This window comes from Malurus melanocephalus, unplaced genomic scaffold (genome assembly GCF_030028575.1).
Source record: "Malurus melanocephalus ecotype Western Australia unplaced genomic scaffold, MMel_1.1 scaffold_280, whole genome shotgun sequence".
NCBI lineage: Eukaryota > Metazoa > Chordata > Aves > Passeriformes > Maluridae > Malurus > Malurus melanocephalus.
In genome coordinates this window covers 599,057-616,739 of record NW_026623512.1, presented here as the reverse complement: position 1 = coordinate 616,739, position 17,683 = coordinate 599,057, and the positions used below count along the sequence as shown (strand labels likewise).

Genomic DNA, 17,683 nt, shown 5'->3' with positions numbered 1-17,683 from the left:
TTTTTTCTTCTTCCTTTTTTAAAGTATGATTAATAAAACATGGAAGAAAATCTACCAAGTGGCATCAAGGTGTAGAATGAACTATATWAAGCCTGTTTCCAAACTTCAACAGTTTCATTTTTAGCTGTCCTTTGAATTCTTCTCTATTTATACATAATACTAAAGATGCAGAAAATGAAAACTGGCATTGCCAAAATAAACTAATGGAAAATTTTCAACTCACAACGAAGTTTCTTAGAATCTTTATTCTCTTTCTCTTTCTCTTTGTCCTGTTTTTCTACTCCAGGGGAATCTGGTACCTCATCATCTAATGCTTCATCAGGCTCTATTACCTGTTGGGTTTAAGATGATAGACAGTGACCAGTTAGCCAATCCACAGAATACAGCATTAGCACACACATTTCCTGCAGACAGTTCTACAGTACACAGCTTTGCCCTCTATAATGACATTCATTTGGTTATTTCCTGWACTCTAAGCATCTTCAGAGACAACACCATTCTCAATGGCAGAGTGAGTAACTTTGAGAAACATTATTTTATCCTAAGACTCAATAATGAAAATGCTGCTGGACATTGAACAAMGTACAACCAGCCTTTCATGATAACAATTCATTACATCAACCAATAAACAACAGAAATTATTTCTGATTTGGCTTATTTTCCAAATCCAGCAGACAATCATCAGCTTGTTAACYRTCTGCCACAGAAATGCCAGACTGATAGAGTTGAAAAAACATTTCTAGAGCATTCACCCAATTTGTTACCTCTATAAGTAAAATTTTCTTAATAGAAAATAGAACTGGTAATTGGAAAATCTCACTACTGTCAAAACATACACTGAATTCACTCTGAGAAAATAAGTGTACCAATGCCTAAAATTCTTGCCCTCTGTTCCTGCTATCTCAGCATATTCTCATTAAACACTGTTAAGTGAAAACACAGTTCATGTTSAAGAGTGGAGACACATAACAGTGTGCAGATCTTACCTGCTGCCTCATACCCATGCTACGTGCATGGCTGCAGACATACCAGGAAATGGGAAAAGAAACTTCCTCCATCTCAGTACAACATATTCCCTTCCCAAACTGTGTTTCTTACTTCACTTCAACTGAAGTGGACTGGAGTGCTACGCAGTTGCCAAAATCTGACTGCAGAGTGCCTTCTCTTACAAGGAAGGGCACTGTAAAAATGAGGCAGGGTTGTGCACTCCAGAGCACTGAGTGAGCAGCAGCATGACTTCATGGRCTGAGCTGCACTTTAACCTGTAGGGCAGTGTCAGCTTTAAACACCTTCATTCCTATTCCTTTCAAAAGCTTTGGATAGCCTTTTTACACACTGAAGATCAATATATTCAACTGCCTTRCTCCTTAATGCATTAAGGATCCTCTGTCAGTCCTCAAGAGGCCTCAAAGCTCTTTAGGATTGGCACATTTTAAAATTATTAAATGCTTTGGAAAAAAATCACGTGGGATCTAGTTTGTACTACGCAACAAGTCTAATGTAAAAACCTGGAAATTGCTGTATTTAAAAAAGAGTAGCCACATCCTTTGCAGTTAGCTGTTCCTCCTGTACAGCATATTGCTATGTCAGCAGCCTGAGGGAGCAAAGAGAACAGAATCTGACCTGCCCCTTCTTTTGAGGAAGATCTTGTCATGCCAGAACTTGTGACTTGGCCATGGGAAAGAGATTCACAGCTACTGCTTTCCCAAACTAGAAGCTGGCTTGAGATCTGATGGATTTTTGTACCCAAAGCTTCAGTGCTTCAGATTATCAGGTAGTCTAATGCACTTTCTTCATTAATGCCTTCTAATCTTTGGTCTATAGACTAGCAGCTCCCAGCAGTAAGACATCACCCCTTCCCCCAGARTGCTGAAAAACTCTCCTCATTCCACAATTCACTTCCTCAATCTAATCTTGCTCACATCTCAGGTATCTCAGCCATTCCATCTTCACTCATTTTCAAGCAGGGGGGACAGGAGAAGAGTGTCACTGAGTGACTGAGTGACACTGCCTTGCCTGGTTATTATCGGCCATGACATTTCCATACCAGGAGAGAGCAGAAGATTAGGAACCTACACACTGAGCACTCAGAAAGAAATGAAACCATTCATATTAGGCTGCTGTGTTTTGGTGGAAAACACCCATATGTGGAAAACACTATCAGAGCTAAGAGAAATGAAAGCCACTGAATGGCATTAAAAGCAACAAAAATTGAGCTTATGGACAGTAGCCAAACCACGAACTATTAAAAAGTAAGAATACACATGAAGTAAACTTGATATGAGAGCAACATTTTCTCCAAGATCTCCTCCAAATTCTGAATTAAAAAAGGGYTGATCTTGTTTGGCAATATCAAGTGCAAATGCTTGAGCACTTTTCTGATAATGAAATACTTTGTATTATGCTGTCAGATAAAAAGAGATAATACAGTATCTTGCCAGGGCTTTTAATCTGCACTTCAGTGCAGTCACAGTAAGTGAAGAGCAGTATCAAATGCTAACAAATTTATGTCATTAAGTCATCTCTTGGCCATTGTCCCCCCTTCATTCTCTCTGTACCAGAACCTTTCACATCACTGAGACAGAACAAGTATTTGGCCACAGAAGGAAGTTAATTTCTGAGATGGATATCAGCCCACACCTCCTGGATCTTAATCTAATGAGTCATTTTCTTCCTTTGCCACTACTAATCATATTTCACTCACCACCACCCAGAACCTCCATATCCTCAAACTCCTGCCTGCTCTCATGAAAATCAGTAAATGAAGATGCACATGAAGCATTAGAAGCTGTTTTTACAATTAGTTTACCAAGTAATATTATTGTAAAAATTGAACCTTCCTGATTGAAAGACATACCTGATTACTGATRGTGTAGTTAAGAACTTGATACCATTCATTAATAAAGCTGTCATTATCTGATTGAATTAAGAGCTCAGTTCCGTGGCGGGTTTTTATCTTTAAAGAAATTAAACCAGATATCATCAGAATTGGTAAACATACAATAGTTCAAAAGCAAAATTACCTAAATCAAATTAAACTTATTGCTGGCAAAATCGTTAGCCACTCAAGAACATTTACCAGTGAAAACAGCATTAACAGCCTGCTTAAAATTGAAATGCATATCCCATACAGACATATTAAAAATGGACATTTCTTGCAAGACTAAGATAACATCTACATTTAAGCAGGCAGAAGTGGACAAAACTCAGTTTCATGAGTTTTTGACTTAAGAGTATAGAGAAAATTTCTTCAATCAGTAATTGAAGTGCATACAATTCTGCATTTAAATAAAATTATTTACCTCAAAAACATTCTTCTTGCTAGATTTGTCCTTCGAGGCCCTGTCAATCAAAGCCCCCTTGAGATCCACTGTAAATTCTGGYTTAGACTGATTGACACCAAACTTCTGGAACAAAAAAGGAACAATGATGATAAAATTAAACCCAAAGAAAYTCCTTACAGTTTTGCCATCTTTTAAATATAACATGTATTATTTACAGTCTAAACAACTTAAACCAAATACAATACTTTCCCACAAATGAACAGGCATAACACCAGGAAAACAAAAAACCTTCCACAGAACAACCTTTAAGCATGTCTACTACAAGCTGCTCAGCTTAAAGCCCTCAAAATTCCATAAATTTAAATGTAAATCAGATCCCAGCAAAGCTTTTTTTCCTATCACAAAGGGTAGAAGTCCAGACAGCATTTGATTGTAGCTTGATTTTAGTCAAGATAATCCCAAGCTTATACAAAACCGCTAATAAGAAACTGAACAAAAAAACTCCAAACATTCTGCCACTTAATCAGTGGTTGCATATAAAAACAAAAATCAAACCAGAAACAGTAGGTTTGCTGACAGGTATCACATCCCTCCACACTGAAAGAGCACTCTCAGTTTGTACATTTATCTATATATCTTTATCTATTTATTTTTTTAAAAAGCATTTAGCCCCCAACACTTTTATATTTTTCTGTAGTGCTTTCTATGGCAATACTGGAGCATGTCCTACCAAGTAAACAGAACTCACTGTCTATCTCCTAAAAAAACCCAGCCAATAAACAAAACTATGAACAAAAAAACCCCTACATATTTAACCCACAAGTAACCCTTCAAACAATTTAGAGGAAAACATCAGGGAGCTCCTACTTTCACATTCATATTAGGTATGAGAATGTTTTGAAATAAAGTGCTTTTACTATGATTTCAACATGCAATGTTGAAATTTTAAATGTTGAGATTTTAAATKTAATTCCTCAAGGAAACCAATTCAGTGGCCCATACAAACAAAAAGTTCTAATTGTGAGTGAGTAAAATATGGAATGGGGAAAGATGTAAGTCACTCAGTTACAGCACAGAAATTTCATGCTGGAGTTCCAGGGAAAGCTTGTAGCATCTGCTCCCTCAGAAAGGCTCTTTTCTTATTTCTTTACAAAGTCTTTGATGTGTGAATGCTGTTCCTGCGACAGCTCTGGGGGATCTAAGCCCCAGGACAAGCTCCTTGCTGCAAACACAAGTTTCCAGCCTGTACAAGAACAGCCATATCCAAGGGGAGAAAAAATGGTTCAGAAAACAGGACTAATCTGCTGCCACTGATTAAACTCCCAGCATGGATGTTAATTAATGCTAATTGTGTTTCAGACAGGCTGTTTACCACTGGAAAATCTCCACGCCTAGAGTCCTCAGGGCAGTGAAGTGTTGAATRGAAAGTAGCATCTTAACTTCTTTATTTCACCAGTGAAATATCAGAATAGGGCTGTATTTCTAATTTACCCAATGCCAATTAGMACTTGGGAAAAAAGATCCCCACCACCTTTCCCTTTCTAACTTAATTCTCAAATACCTCATCCAAGCACATTTCTTATTAATTATAGTACAGCTTTTGAGAGAGGCTCAAGCCCAGCAGCRGAGGCCACAGGAACAATCTCTGGGCCATTTTGGCTCTTGCAGCTGCTGCCTGTTTAAGAGAAAGTCATGTAACTGCTGCACACACATCCAAAGAGTCCCGGACACGCACTTCCTGGCTGCCTAGATCAATCCTGCTGCGTGTTGGAAAAAAAATTAGATCAATTTATAGAGTTTGGCACTGGAGAGAACAGGAAATAGAGCCAAAGTCCTCAACATGACTGGGGGCAGTGGGGTGATTAGTTAAAGCCATGGTCCAGACAATGCTGAGAAGCACAGGAAAGGACTTGCYACAGGTGACATCAACACACAACAAGGAAAAAATGTTAACTGTCAGTGCTGCTTTGACCAAAAGCAAAGCCCCCCAACACATCAGCTTGGTGAACTCCACACTGACACATCACAGCACCACCTCATGCACCCTTACACTCTACCCATCCTTTTGGCYTGGCTCCCTTCAGCATTTCAGAGCAGCACAGAAGAAAGCAAAAACTAAAGCTAAACAAGGGGGAAAAACAAAGTCTTTCACCAGTCCTTCACTCAAATGGTGGCCAAACAGCTGTGTGAGATCCAAGGATAGGGAAACCCATGCAAATAATCCAGCTTCCCTGCAAAGCTCTTCTGCTACACCACCACATTATACACTCATCACAACTTCTTTATTCAAGGACATTTGAAGTCTACCATGAGCTTTTCTCTCCTTTGAGCTTTCTTTTCTGCTCCTGGGTCTATGAAAATGAGAGATGCCAGCAGCCATTGCCCTCCTTAAAGCTTTGAGGAGCAAGTGCTGCACAGGGCTGCTCAGACACTCTGCACACAAGGTCTGAAGCTTGTGATAGCTGAAGGTGATCGAAAMCTCCTGAAGCCAGCAGGTTCTACTGGCAGAAGTAAAAGGAAAGCCTTTCCTTTTGCACCTGCTCCCACACAGACATTAAGTCTGCTTTCTCAAAACAGACTGTGCTACCTAGTCAGCACTGGTCASGAGAAATTCAGCTCTTACTGAGCAGACACCTTACTCTTATTGGATTTCTCTTTTGAGCTGTCTGGGAAGTTTGCAGAGGGCAGCAGTGTGAGATGGAAAGAGGGAGAGGTGTATAGGTGGTGCTGCCTGCTGTCCTGGACATAAAGCTGTCCTACAGTCACTTGTGTCAGCTTTTTTTAGAAAGAAAACCATAGCCATAGGATGTGCTTATGCTGGTTGTATGGCAGAGGYAACTTTTTGGAAAGAATGTTTTCTTTGCTTTAGAGTAGATGCTTTGCAGCTTAAGGATAGCCTTGGAGATGTGTACTGACATCAATAAATACAAGGCCTTTWCAATCTTTTCAGGATTTTCTCCAAGTCCTGGAAGCTTGCACAGGAAGTACTCTGATACCTTCTAGCATTCTTTAGAAACAGAACTGGAAGTTATTTATGGGAAGACTTTGAATGTACAAATGACACATAGCATTCTTGTAATTCTGTTTCTATTTAGAGTTGTGTAGGATGCTTCAATTCCAAGTCCACCTCATCCATGGAGGAATTGTGGAAAGAAAGCTAAGGAGACAGATGCACCTTTTTGGCTGGTAAGGGAGCTTCAAAACTTAGAGCTTAAAAAAGAAAAAGAAAAATACATTCTTTATTGTCACAGAAAAAATGATGGGKTTTTTTTTAAACCACCCTGATAGGAGCATTTGCATTCCAAAAGGCTTTCACAATGAGCATCTGAGCTCCTGTATAATCAGCAGTGCAATTCTGATGATCTGTAGCAATGTACACTTAACATCCTTGGCTAAAAACACAGTGGCATAACATAAACAAGGGTTTGCTCAGATGAATCTTGAAGAGCATTTATTTCCTTGATATTTGGGAAGTTTACAGGCTTGGTGTGCCACCACTGTACTTGTCACTATTACACAGAGCTGACAGAAGAATCCTTCTAAGCAGTTGCCATTTGCCATATGAAGCCCTGTCACAGAATTTGACAACAGCTAATACATCTCATTCACATCAAAGGCTGAGTGAAAAAAAAACATTCAAAAAAATACCAATCTCCTTATAAAAAGTAACCTTTTACAGGTTATCAAAATGTTCACAAATTATCTGTTCCAGGCTTCCACATACAGAGCAATTAATCTGACAAACAAGAAGAAGAGTTGCATCATTTTCAACACAAGATTAATTGATAAATTTTTGATAGGCAGCTCTTCTGTGCTTGGCATTTTCAAAACATAACTACGGATGCTTAAATTACATATGAAGAATCCTAAAAATTTATRTCAGCTTTCTGTATGTGGAATATARCTAGAACATCCTTGCGCTCTTTTTCTTTCATCTCTTCATGCATAACATTTACATTTTTGGGTATTCCAATTACAGCTAGAATTACCAAACAACATGTACACCATTGTATCAAAGGTATCATAGGCACCATACAAAGATTCTAAATTAGTTCTGTTAGAAAGAATCAGACACAAAATATCTGTTAAAAAACTCAGCATATCATGCTGCTTATTAGTCAAGGCACTGGTGGTTCAAGTAGTAGGTAAATTGGGGATTATAATTCTGGCACCAATGAACCAGATACACTTTCTACTTTGTTGCAGTAGAACAATTGCAGGATTATTGCAAAAAACTTGTGTTAATTTGCACCTTGGCTAGCTTTCAAAAACAGCAAACAAGATATATGAGGTGTTATATGAAGTGTCAAAACTAATCTTGGAAAACTTCGAGTTTACTTTCAGGATTAGTGGCAAATAGCCTTACAGCGACAAGAGGCATGCAACAGGAACACATACAGTGATAGCTGAGACTTGGGCAGAGTTTACATAGGTGACAGCAGGTCGACGACTGAGAGCATTTTTCCAAGAAGAAAGCAGCGAGAGCAAGAGCTCAGGAATTGAGCCCCCTTGGCAAAATGACTTGATGAGAAAAAGGAAGAAAAGTGATGAAGTCACAAAACAATGYACAAAAAAAGAAGATATGGTTATATCAATCACTAGGCGAATGCTAAATATTCTTCTCATAAGATGAAGAAGAAATGTAATACTTATTGTATGTCAAATTGCTAGACTTGACTTCACCTTATTAAAATAAAGACACAGAACAAAGTTGGAGAGGTGAGGTGGAAYTTTCAATTAAAAAAAAATCCTAGAGACCTAGAAGAGTGTGTGCTGAATATTTAATTACGTAACAAAGCCAACTGTGACTATGGWGGTGTAAAACACCTTGAAAAAAATTCCAGCTTAATATTTCCAGCTTCATTTCATTCAGTTTGTACTGTTGATATTTACTTTGCTGACCCTACTCTAGTGCTTGACAGTACACACAACTGATTGTGGCTTACAGAAATATTGTGACTATRGGACTTTTGCTCCACTTAAATTATCAAAAGAACTTATGCATTTTTATTTTAAAATTTATTTATTAAACTTTTATTTACTTTTAAATTACTCTATCTGGATGGCATAACAACTTACCCTAGTGCCCATAAATCATGCATCTCTACTTATTGCTTATCTTTTATGGCTAATTAATTTGGGCACAAATCATTTGTAACATCATACATGCATGAACAGTTTTTAGCATTGTGAATTCTAATGATATCAATATACAGCTGAAAAAAACAGTCCTTCTGATCTACAGCTGGACTAGAATTAAGAGTATTAGTAGCTTTAATTGAGATTTTGGAGCTTGACTAGTTATCCAAGCAAAAGTTTTAYCTTCCAAATATGCATAATAATATCCGTGAAACTACAATACTATTTGGATCCTTGGCCATAAAAGTCAACCACAGAGGTCACCAAAATCCACTTCCTACCATACAATGTAATTTACCTTCTCTCGTGCTTTCTGCCTTTATTGTTTTTCCTTTCCTTTCTTTTCCCACTGCTTGACCATCTTTCCTAACTTTACCCTTTTTCATTCTCTTCTACTCCAGATTTTATTTATCCATCCTCACCCATTATTTTTGTACCAACCCTTTAACTGAAGGGGGGAAAAATATATTTACAGGTCTGAAAAAAACTCAATGCCATAGAGAAGAATTGTCCATTTCAATTCACTACCCATAATGAAGCGCAGCAGGAGAAAGTGAGCCAAGTAGAAAGATCACTAAAGCACAGCAAGATAGCACAGATCTGTAAGAGGCAATTTTGCTGGAATTCGCATGATCATACRTGGAAATAACGAACACTGACTCTGGCCTGTCTTCAGTTATTACAGGAGATCCACACAGTTTAATGTCAGACCTCCAAAAGAGSCTAAGTAAGCTGTAGATAAAGAGCTATTTCTATGCCTATTAATGTAGGAATGCAGCTGGATAAATATAGCAAATTTAATTATAGTGCTATTACTCTAGAGGTGATTTAAAAAATTGAGTAATCATCATCTTCAGTGTGATGTTTCTCTTCTGGTCTTCATCAGACAACAAAATAAGTGCAAGAACTTGTCATGCACTATGAAGATCTAAAACAAAACATGGAATCCAGCAAGACAAAGACTAAATCATAAGACAACAACACTGCATTACTCAAATAGTCCAACACAAGGAGCGTCAGACTATTTTCTTTAGTACACGGATCACATTCAAAATTACTTGGCATTTATAAAAAAATCCAAGGATGGTAAAACAAATTGTTTAGACAAACACATTAGTAAGGAACACAAGTATCYGGCCTGAAGAAAACACTTCAAGCCTATGGGGCACCTGAACATTATCAGTTTCCTGTTTGTCAAAGATACAAACATACAGTTGGTTTTCTTATCATACATTATTATACAACATAATTGTTACATTAGTTTTTTTTTGCCCACTTGCACAGTTGTTTTTTTCCAAATTAGATATATATATATATATATATATATATATATAGGTATTTAGGCCCTGCAAATAAGAGGGCTTTAATTTACTGTGCTTTACATGACTAACACTTCAGTGAGGATGGGGGTTGTTCCTGAGCTTACCCAGCCAGTTCCACTTCCTTGGGTTTTAGTGAACAGCAGTGATGACCCTTGTAACACTGCCCACGATGACATCCAATTCTTTCTGTAAATAATTGTAAACAAACACAAAATAAACTGACTCTGAAAGCAGATATTTAAACCGTCGATCATTGTTGCTCAGCTGACCTGTATGTTAATGTTCTTTTGCACATATACAGTCATTAGTGGCATCAGTAAGTCTTAATTGCTATCATATTTGTAGAAGGGAACATATGTTAACAATCCCAGCCTGACCATCAAAGTCTAAATCAAACAAAGCTAATTAGTAGTAGAAGCAGTTCACCAAGAGAAACACCATGCAATTATAATTTCAAAGGGGCTAATCTGGAACACTCGGCCTACTGTGTACTTAACAGATCATGCCAAAGTACTGCATAATTCTGAAATTCATTGATCTGAGATGCAAGTGTGCCATGTTTATGTAATAAGCTCATTTACATAGGCAATAAAATATTTGCTACACATCTAAACATTTAAGAAAAAGAATGAGTCGTTTCAGTTGTCTGACTACTTGATTTCATGCCAGCAGACCCATCCTCCAGAGGTTATAAAAAAATAAAATCCTGACAAGCCCTGCATATCTATTCCCATTGCCCAACATAAATTATTACTTAACAGCTTTCAAAGTGACAGGATGGCCACATTGCATCTTTCTGTTCAGCAGAGCAACAATCCAGATCAATGATTCCAACAGATGCAACATAAATGATGAGAGCACACTGTACCAGCTGCAGCTTACAGTAGCACTGTCCACACAGTCCCACCAAATTCTTAAAAGCAGCTCTGAGGAACCAAACTGGAGGTCAGATGTGCTGCCCAGCTGCACTGGACAAGGTCAGGGTGGCTCTACAATAACAGCTGGGTGTTGGCTATTTAATCCTCAGGATAGGCATGCTTCATGCATCGCAAGCCTGGGAAACACTGAACTAGATGTAACACACTATTAGATCTGGAAGATTAAATTAAAAACAAAAAGGAAAAAAAAGGCAAGAAGCAAACCTAAATTAAATCTGAGCATGTGCCACACTTCTGCAGTATTTGCAAAACACCAGAAATGTAGTTATCCAGCATCACTTGATTACACTTTATGATTTACAGTGCAAATTGCTGCCTGGGAGGCAGAGAAAGAAGTTAGAAATGAGGTCACTTTCACCTACAGAAGACTGATGCTGGGCRATACACTGCTCCAAACCCTTCACAAGCACAGTGCAGGAAGAATTAGGGATCACATGGCATGTGCAGTCCTTGGAAGTTAAAGGACAGCAAGTCTGAAAGCTCTTACACTGATTTCATCCAAGGAACGAGACAGGCTATAGTCGATACAAATTTGCTCCTAAATAAATCAATCAATCCCATTTTAAAAAGCTGTCTCTCATCAATGCACCTTCATGAAATCACTGCCCTGTGTGAAGCCCTGATACATGAGCCTSTGGCTCCCTGCAGTCCATTATCTTTGGCTCACTGGGAAAAACACGCGGGATAAGGTTAACGCTGTCTCACACAGGAAAACCTCTATGGCAAATTCAGACAAAAAGTAACAAGTTGCAAACCCACTGTGCTGTCCTAATATAGAAGACCTTTCATAAACCCTAAGTACATGCACTTTTACAAGTCCAAGACTTACCGAACTTTCTTCCCATTTTCTGTAATTTTTGTCACATTTAATAACCCATACTTTTCTTGACCCTGCAAGATAAGAGAAAGACATTACAAATATAAAAGAAAATCTGCTTCTATTAACATCGCATCACAGAATTCAAAGCCCTACATAATCCATTTCTGGCAATGAGCCTTCTTTGCTCATGTTATAACTTCAAGAAACTGTCTTTAAGCATATTTAAATATTGAGAGATCAGCAAAATCAAAATTCCTCTGGGAAAGTACTTATTACCATTCAGAGGGTAAAAAGCTTTCATTCATCAAGACCAAGGCTCTTTGGACAAGCCAAACTAAATAATTTGTGATAGTAGACAGTGAAAATTATGAATTGAAAATTAAAATTATTTCTATAATAGCACATTAGACCTTTACTAAAAAAGGAGGTGGCTGACCAAAAAACCAGCCTAAATTCTGTGACAAATTCTTCCAARTAATTTTAACATTATTTCATATTTTAAATAAAACATGATTGAAGTGAACGTGTTCAGGCTAAAAACAGAAGAGTGAAGCATTTCTTTGATGTCCTCTTTTTTCCCTATCCCCAAGGAAAACAGCAGAATTTTAAACTACTTAGTTATGTCTTGTTGATGAAAACCATCTATGTTAGTTTRCCTATAAAAAAATCTGAAGACCAGTCAGTGACTAGTGAGAAAAGAACACTGCTGAACAAGAAGGCTGTTGGAAAGTTTCAAAATATTTGGAGTGAATAATTCTAGGCTCTGTGTAAAAATAATAAAATAGAGGAATGTTCAAAAAAGCATTGTAGGATAAAAAGATTCACTAAAAGCATTGTCTTAAGATGAGGTATCAAATTCTATCATTTTCTTCTGACACCCCAGCCTTGTCCTACCAATCAGTGGTGCTAAAAGAACATTACATTATTTTTTTATCAATTCCTTTTCAGTAACAGCTGCTAACAGTTTCAACTAATAGCTYATTTCATAAATTAGGAACGATCAACTAGGGAATGGGTCCAAATTAGTTTTATCGTTAAAAAATGACCTCAATTTTAGATCCAATGAAAAGACAAAATAAATCCTCTTCAGCATTTTCCTCTAAATCTCAAATTTAAGTAGCCCATGACTGCACAATAGAACTTTGAAGAAATTTTTTTTTGCTGGAATACTGTGATGATACTGTTACCAGAGATATAGATCTGTTTTTCTTTCATGGACCCTTAAAAAATTTTACCGACATGTTTCAAGAACAGCACATAAAATACAGAGGAGACCAATTATCAAGAACAAAGGTGTTTAGCTCGTGGATCAGGTGTTACTTCAGTCCAATGGTAACTGCTACTCTTACTTAATCGAAAACCTTCACTGGGTTGGAATGCTTTCCCAAGCCAGTGACAGATGCATTGTTTTCCAAAACTSATATTTTCAACAGAAGTGCATCCTTTCCCTTACACCCTTATCTCCAAAAAGCCAAACAAATGAATTATCCTGTTCTTTGGACTCCTTTATTTGTGATCCATGCAGACCATGTACCAACAGTGCTATGCATTGCACCCTTCTAACAAACCTTTGGCTTCAACAAGCAGAACAGTCTGTCACCAACTTTCACAGTGACTGGGACACCTGTGCTCACTTCCCGAAATAAATCACAGTTTTAATCAATTACTCACAGTGGAAYCAGTGAGGATGCTCTAGAGAATTATTCAAAGTACCATACTGCCCTACTTAGCAACAACACTAGGGGGTACTAACGGGAAAATTAATGGAATCAGGAAAAAGAAGAGGAAAGCAGGTTAAGGATCAAAATCCTTAAAAATTTGCCAGCTTTCTTTGGAATATTTAAATTCTAGGGGACAGCTAAAGAAAATACAGAATTTTTTTCTCTTATCTAAATCACGAGTGAGCTCTTCTGCAGAACACAATTTCAAGAATTCGAGATCTGAGCCATATTGAAAGAACTAAGATCACATGCACCAGTAATTGCTTTTGTGTAAGGCTATCAGCTATGCTGGCTTAATAAACAAGGTTTATTTTATTGTGCAAAACTGTTTGAAGYGTTGTAAGAATGGATTATCACGAATAAGCCAGAGAACTATTCCCCTGCATGCAGAGTAAGAAAGAAACAGGAGTTCTGCCTGAGGTAACTACCAAAGGGCTGCCAAAACTGACCAAGTTACTTACTGCAATGCTACTATAGTACAGTTTCAATTTTTTTAAGAGTTTTTTAATCCATTTCCCACTGTTTAAAAAAGAATTATCACATTTAAAATATAAACTGAAATTTAAAAAGCCATGTAACGAGCTTAGGTCTTTCTCCCAGTGGTTATTCTACTGAATCAAAAGGACATGGTTTATTTATGCCAGGTCTCCTATGTCTCTTTAACACAGAAACAAATTTAGCCAAAATTAGAGATATCAAATACTATAAGGTATTACTGATTACCAACAGTGAGGGATTCTGTGAAGAGGKGGAATTTGTTTCTGTTTTTACCTTTCACAATGCTACGTGAGAAGATCTGACTGCTGGTGGAAGCAAACTGAGTTCCACATAATTTGGCACTATTTGGCCACAGTGAATTTCTAACTTAATCCACTATCATTAAATTACATTTAAACCAAAGGCATTTCACATTTTTTCCTGAAAGCAAAGTGGGATGTAATGCAGTCCTTTTAAAATGTAAAGCCTTCAAACAGTTTTATCCCATTATTTTTCCCAACAACAGGAAGGCTTACCCTCAATTGTCTAACCATGAATAGACCAGTTTCTACAACATCTACTTATCTATTTAAACACTTTGCATACTGACTGTGGCTTGATGCTTTGGTGAAGAAGGAGATGACTCATTTTCAGCAAAACTGGCCTTAGAAGCAGTTGATGATTCCTATAAAATTCAAATAATCAACGTCAGTTATTATCTTTCTTAAAATTCTCTTAAATTTTTTTAACCCAAAGATACGTTCTCTTTTTACACACTTACACATTAGAAAAGTACTTATTTTGAACATTCATAATACTATCAGACAGCAACATTTTAAACTTGCTTACTAAACAGTGTTCTTATAAGATTTACAGACAACACTCAAACTCGGTTAATTAGTACATAACCATTTGAAAAAAAGATGTTAAAACATGCTGTATCAGCTTCAAGTGAAGCCTTCATCCTTATTAAGGGGTAGATTTTTTGTATGACATTGCTATCAAATGATGAAGTATATTTAAAATAGCTTATTACAAGATACCATATAATAAATACCATGATTTTAAAGAACACAATATGTCTCTATGTGGCTGGTAAATACAAGATTAGCATTTTAAAAGTGTTATATGTAGAAAAACATATACCAACTCTATTAATTTTTGTGAGTCATGATCATTAATTTCCTTATAATCAAACACAGAAAATCTCTAGAGATTTGGGGTTGTGTTTTGAACTGTTAACTTCAGACGAAAATAAAATGCTAAATCTCTGAAAACCAGAAAAATTGCCCATCTGGAGCAAAAAAAAAAAAAATCATGTGCATTTCCTCTGAAGTAATGAATGTTTTGCACAAACACATTGCATGAAAATCTGGTAAAGAATAACAAATGGAAGAACAACATCACTTGTTCTTCATTACTGTTAACACATTTCTCCCCCTCTCTTTTTAATTCCCTTGATAGATCTCTCCCAAACCCAGTTTGCAGCATAACACAGCACTCTGCACATCGTGCTTTAAAATTCACTTGCAAATCTACCTCCAGGAGTGGCCCCCTCGTTCTTTTAGTAGCATAATAACAGAGAACTTTAGCACCCCTAAATAGAACAGGCTAAAAGAAAAAAAAAATGTTTCAATTAAGAAAATCAACTGTCCCTCCCAGGACGGTATTCTTTCCTATGTTTATAATTTCTTAGCTGATGGCAATATCCARATATGTGCCAGAGCAAATAAACAGTTAACAAATATATTTGGTATCATCAAATTCTCATGAGCCATGGTAACCCATACTTTCACTCTGACACATTTCAAGCACTCTTTTGACTGGCCTGTTTTCATACAATTGAGTTGTGTTGTTTTTCCAAGAAACAACAAATAAGGAAAATAATAAGAAAACAACTCCCCTAGGAGACAGCTAAAAAGAAAGCTTGGGGTTCATGTGCCCATCCAGGCAAATACCAGTTTCTATTTAATTCTGAATCTAAAATAGCTTTTATACAGTAAAATCAACTCTGGAACAAGAAATTCAGTATTTGTGATAATGAACCACTACCTTTCCACATACTAATTTAAAGCAGAATATATTAACAATGTGCCTGCTAGTATTAATACAACAACTGCATTAATGCACTAAAAATTATTTGTTTTTCCACAAAATATTAGTTTATTGCTCCACTACACATTTTAAATTTTCTCAAAGCATTAATGTTGTGCTTCATATGAACAATGTTTTCCTTACCAGTAAAAAGCATATGCTGCCTACATGCTTAGAAATTTTAGGCTGCAGATGTGGTTCAAAAAGTTTATTTTAGTTATCACACATAACATTTACGCATTTTCACATTTGCTTCACCAGGTTTAAGTTCTCGATATGTGAACACCGAGCCTTGAAGGAATGTAAACAGCTCCATTTATTCATAAGAAGTTGTTTTACAACAGCTTTTTCATTCAGTGCAGCACTACATAAAGCTCTTACCAAAACAGCAGTAACTTTTTGGTTTTTGGCGTAAGATTTAAGTCTTTCTTAAGTGAAGCCAGAAATTTAAGGCATCTTCAACAAAAGTGTTCATACCTGCAAAGTATGAACTGCACATGAGACTAGAAGTGTCCACTCAGCTYTGATTTATCAGGGCTCCATCAAGGCTGTGTCTCATGTAGTGCCACAGCACACGGAGTACAGAGGGATGCGTGAGGCAGAGGAAGAGGAGGAGGGAGGGAGGGGAAAGGAGCAGCAGCGGGATCTGAGAATCGCTGGAGCAGAATTAATGCCGAGAGGTGCAAAGTCCCAGCCAAGCACGGCCCACTGCCTCCTCAACTCCATACATGAGATATCCTAAACTGACAACTCAAAAGCTCAAGATCAAATCCAATAAATCCTGTTCTGAAGAGCCAAGTCAACTCATGAAAAGCAAGTCCATTAAAATGGAAACAACAGGTCGAGCAAGTAATGCCCTGGGTAGCTGATCCACTGTCATTATGACTACTGTGTTCTGTCCATTTAAGTTTGGTTTTGACATCTGTGATTACACAAGGCCAGTCATAGGMTTTTCCTTACACTTCCAGATCCACATTCATTTAATTTCTTTCTTGGAATTTTAGAAAACGGGAGCATACAATGCCATTTCCTGGTATCTCATTCTGAGTATCCTGTGCTAAGATTTCAGCATTACCAAATCTTTCATTTTCCATGAATCCTGGGATGGACTGAAGCAAMGTTACAGAAACCAGTATGTCACCACCCTACACAACCTGTTTCAGTTCCTCCCAGCTCAGCTCACATCAAATCTGCTCACCCACAGGCMGAATGGACCAGCACAAGCAGAAATGGCTAGGAAAAGGTCAAAGCAGAGGGTGAGCAAGGGAGAGACCCAATCTCCTTGTTGGCCTAAACAGCATTTGTTACTGTACAGCCCAAAAAAACTATTAAGAACATGCCCTAAAAATGGGCAGAAAACAGCTTTTGTTGTTACTGATTCACAGCATTTTTCAGACTAAACATCAGCTCAGCTCTGAAAAGGATCAAAGCCAAGTGTTTCAGCACTGTCAGTATTGTCYTCTGCCCTTCAATAACAATATTACAACCCTACTGTAACCATGCACAGCTCTTCCCTGAATTAAAGTAGTTTAAATATTTCAAGAACAAGAAAAGAGCTACAATTCACAAAGTAACAGCAGTGAAGTTACTGAACAACCCTTGGTTTTGCTGCATGTTATACACAATGACACAAGAGACCACAAGAAAAATGGAATTTCAGAAATTCAGGCATAGTCATTTCTGGTACATTGATTGTGTCATACAGTAGAAACAAGTGGGATTTCAGCATGCTTTTTAACTTGCTCCTACCTTGTCATTGGTGTCCAGCACAATTGTGCTGTGCCTCCATTTTGTTAAAACTATTGGYTCCTGTAGCCTCCTGTCCAGACTCCTGCTCTTTATTATATCTCTCTGCTGCTGTGGTGAAGCATTATACTAAAGAAAAGAA

At 37.3% G+C, this 17,683-nt stretch overlaps 1 protein-coding gene across 7 annotated transcripts in view; it reads right to left on the bottom strand.

Annotated features, from left to right (window-relative positions):
- The window catches only part of ARHGAP12 (Rho GTPase activating protein 12), a 74,665-nt gene that overhangs the window by 8,621 nt on the left and 48,361 nt on the right, over positions 1–17,683 (bottom strand). For 4 of the 7 annotated variants that reach the window (XM_057376535.1, XM_057376531.1, XM_057376534.1 and 1 more), the window contains 8 exons: positions 17,545–17,670; positions 14,312–14,386; positions 11,513–11,574; positions 9,850–9,931; positions 7,683–7,805; positions 3,303–3,407; positions 2,858–2,956; positions 224–332 (listed from right to left, as the gene is read on the bottom strand). In XM_057376535.1, coding sequence (XP_057232518.1) covers positions 224–332; positions 2,858–2,956; positions 3,303–3,407; positions 7,683–7,805; positions 9,850–9,931; positions 11,513–11,574; positions 14,312–14,386; positions 17,545–17,670 — 781 coding nt within the window. The remainder of the gene's footprint in view (positions 1–223; positions 333–2,857; positions 2,957–3,302; positions 3,408–7,682; positions 7,806–9,849; positions 9,932–11,512; positions 11,575–14,311; positions 14,387–17,544; positions 17,671–17,683) is intronic. The other 3 variants (XM_057376532.1, XM_057376533.1, XM_057376538.1) reach the window with 2 other exon arrangements.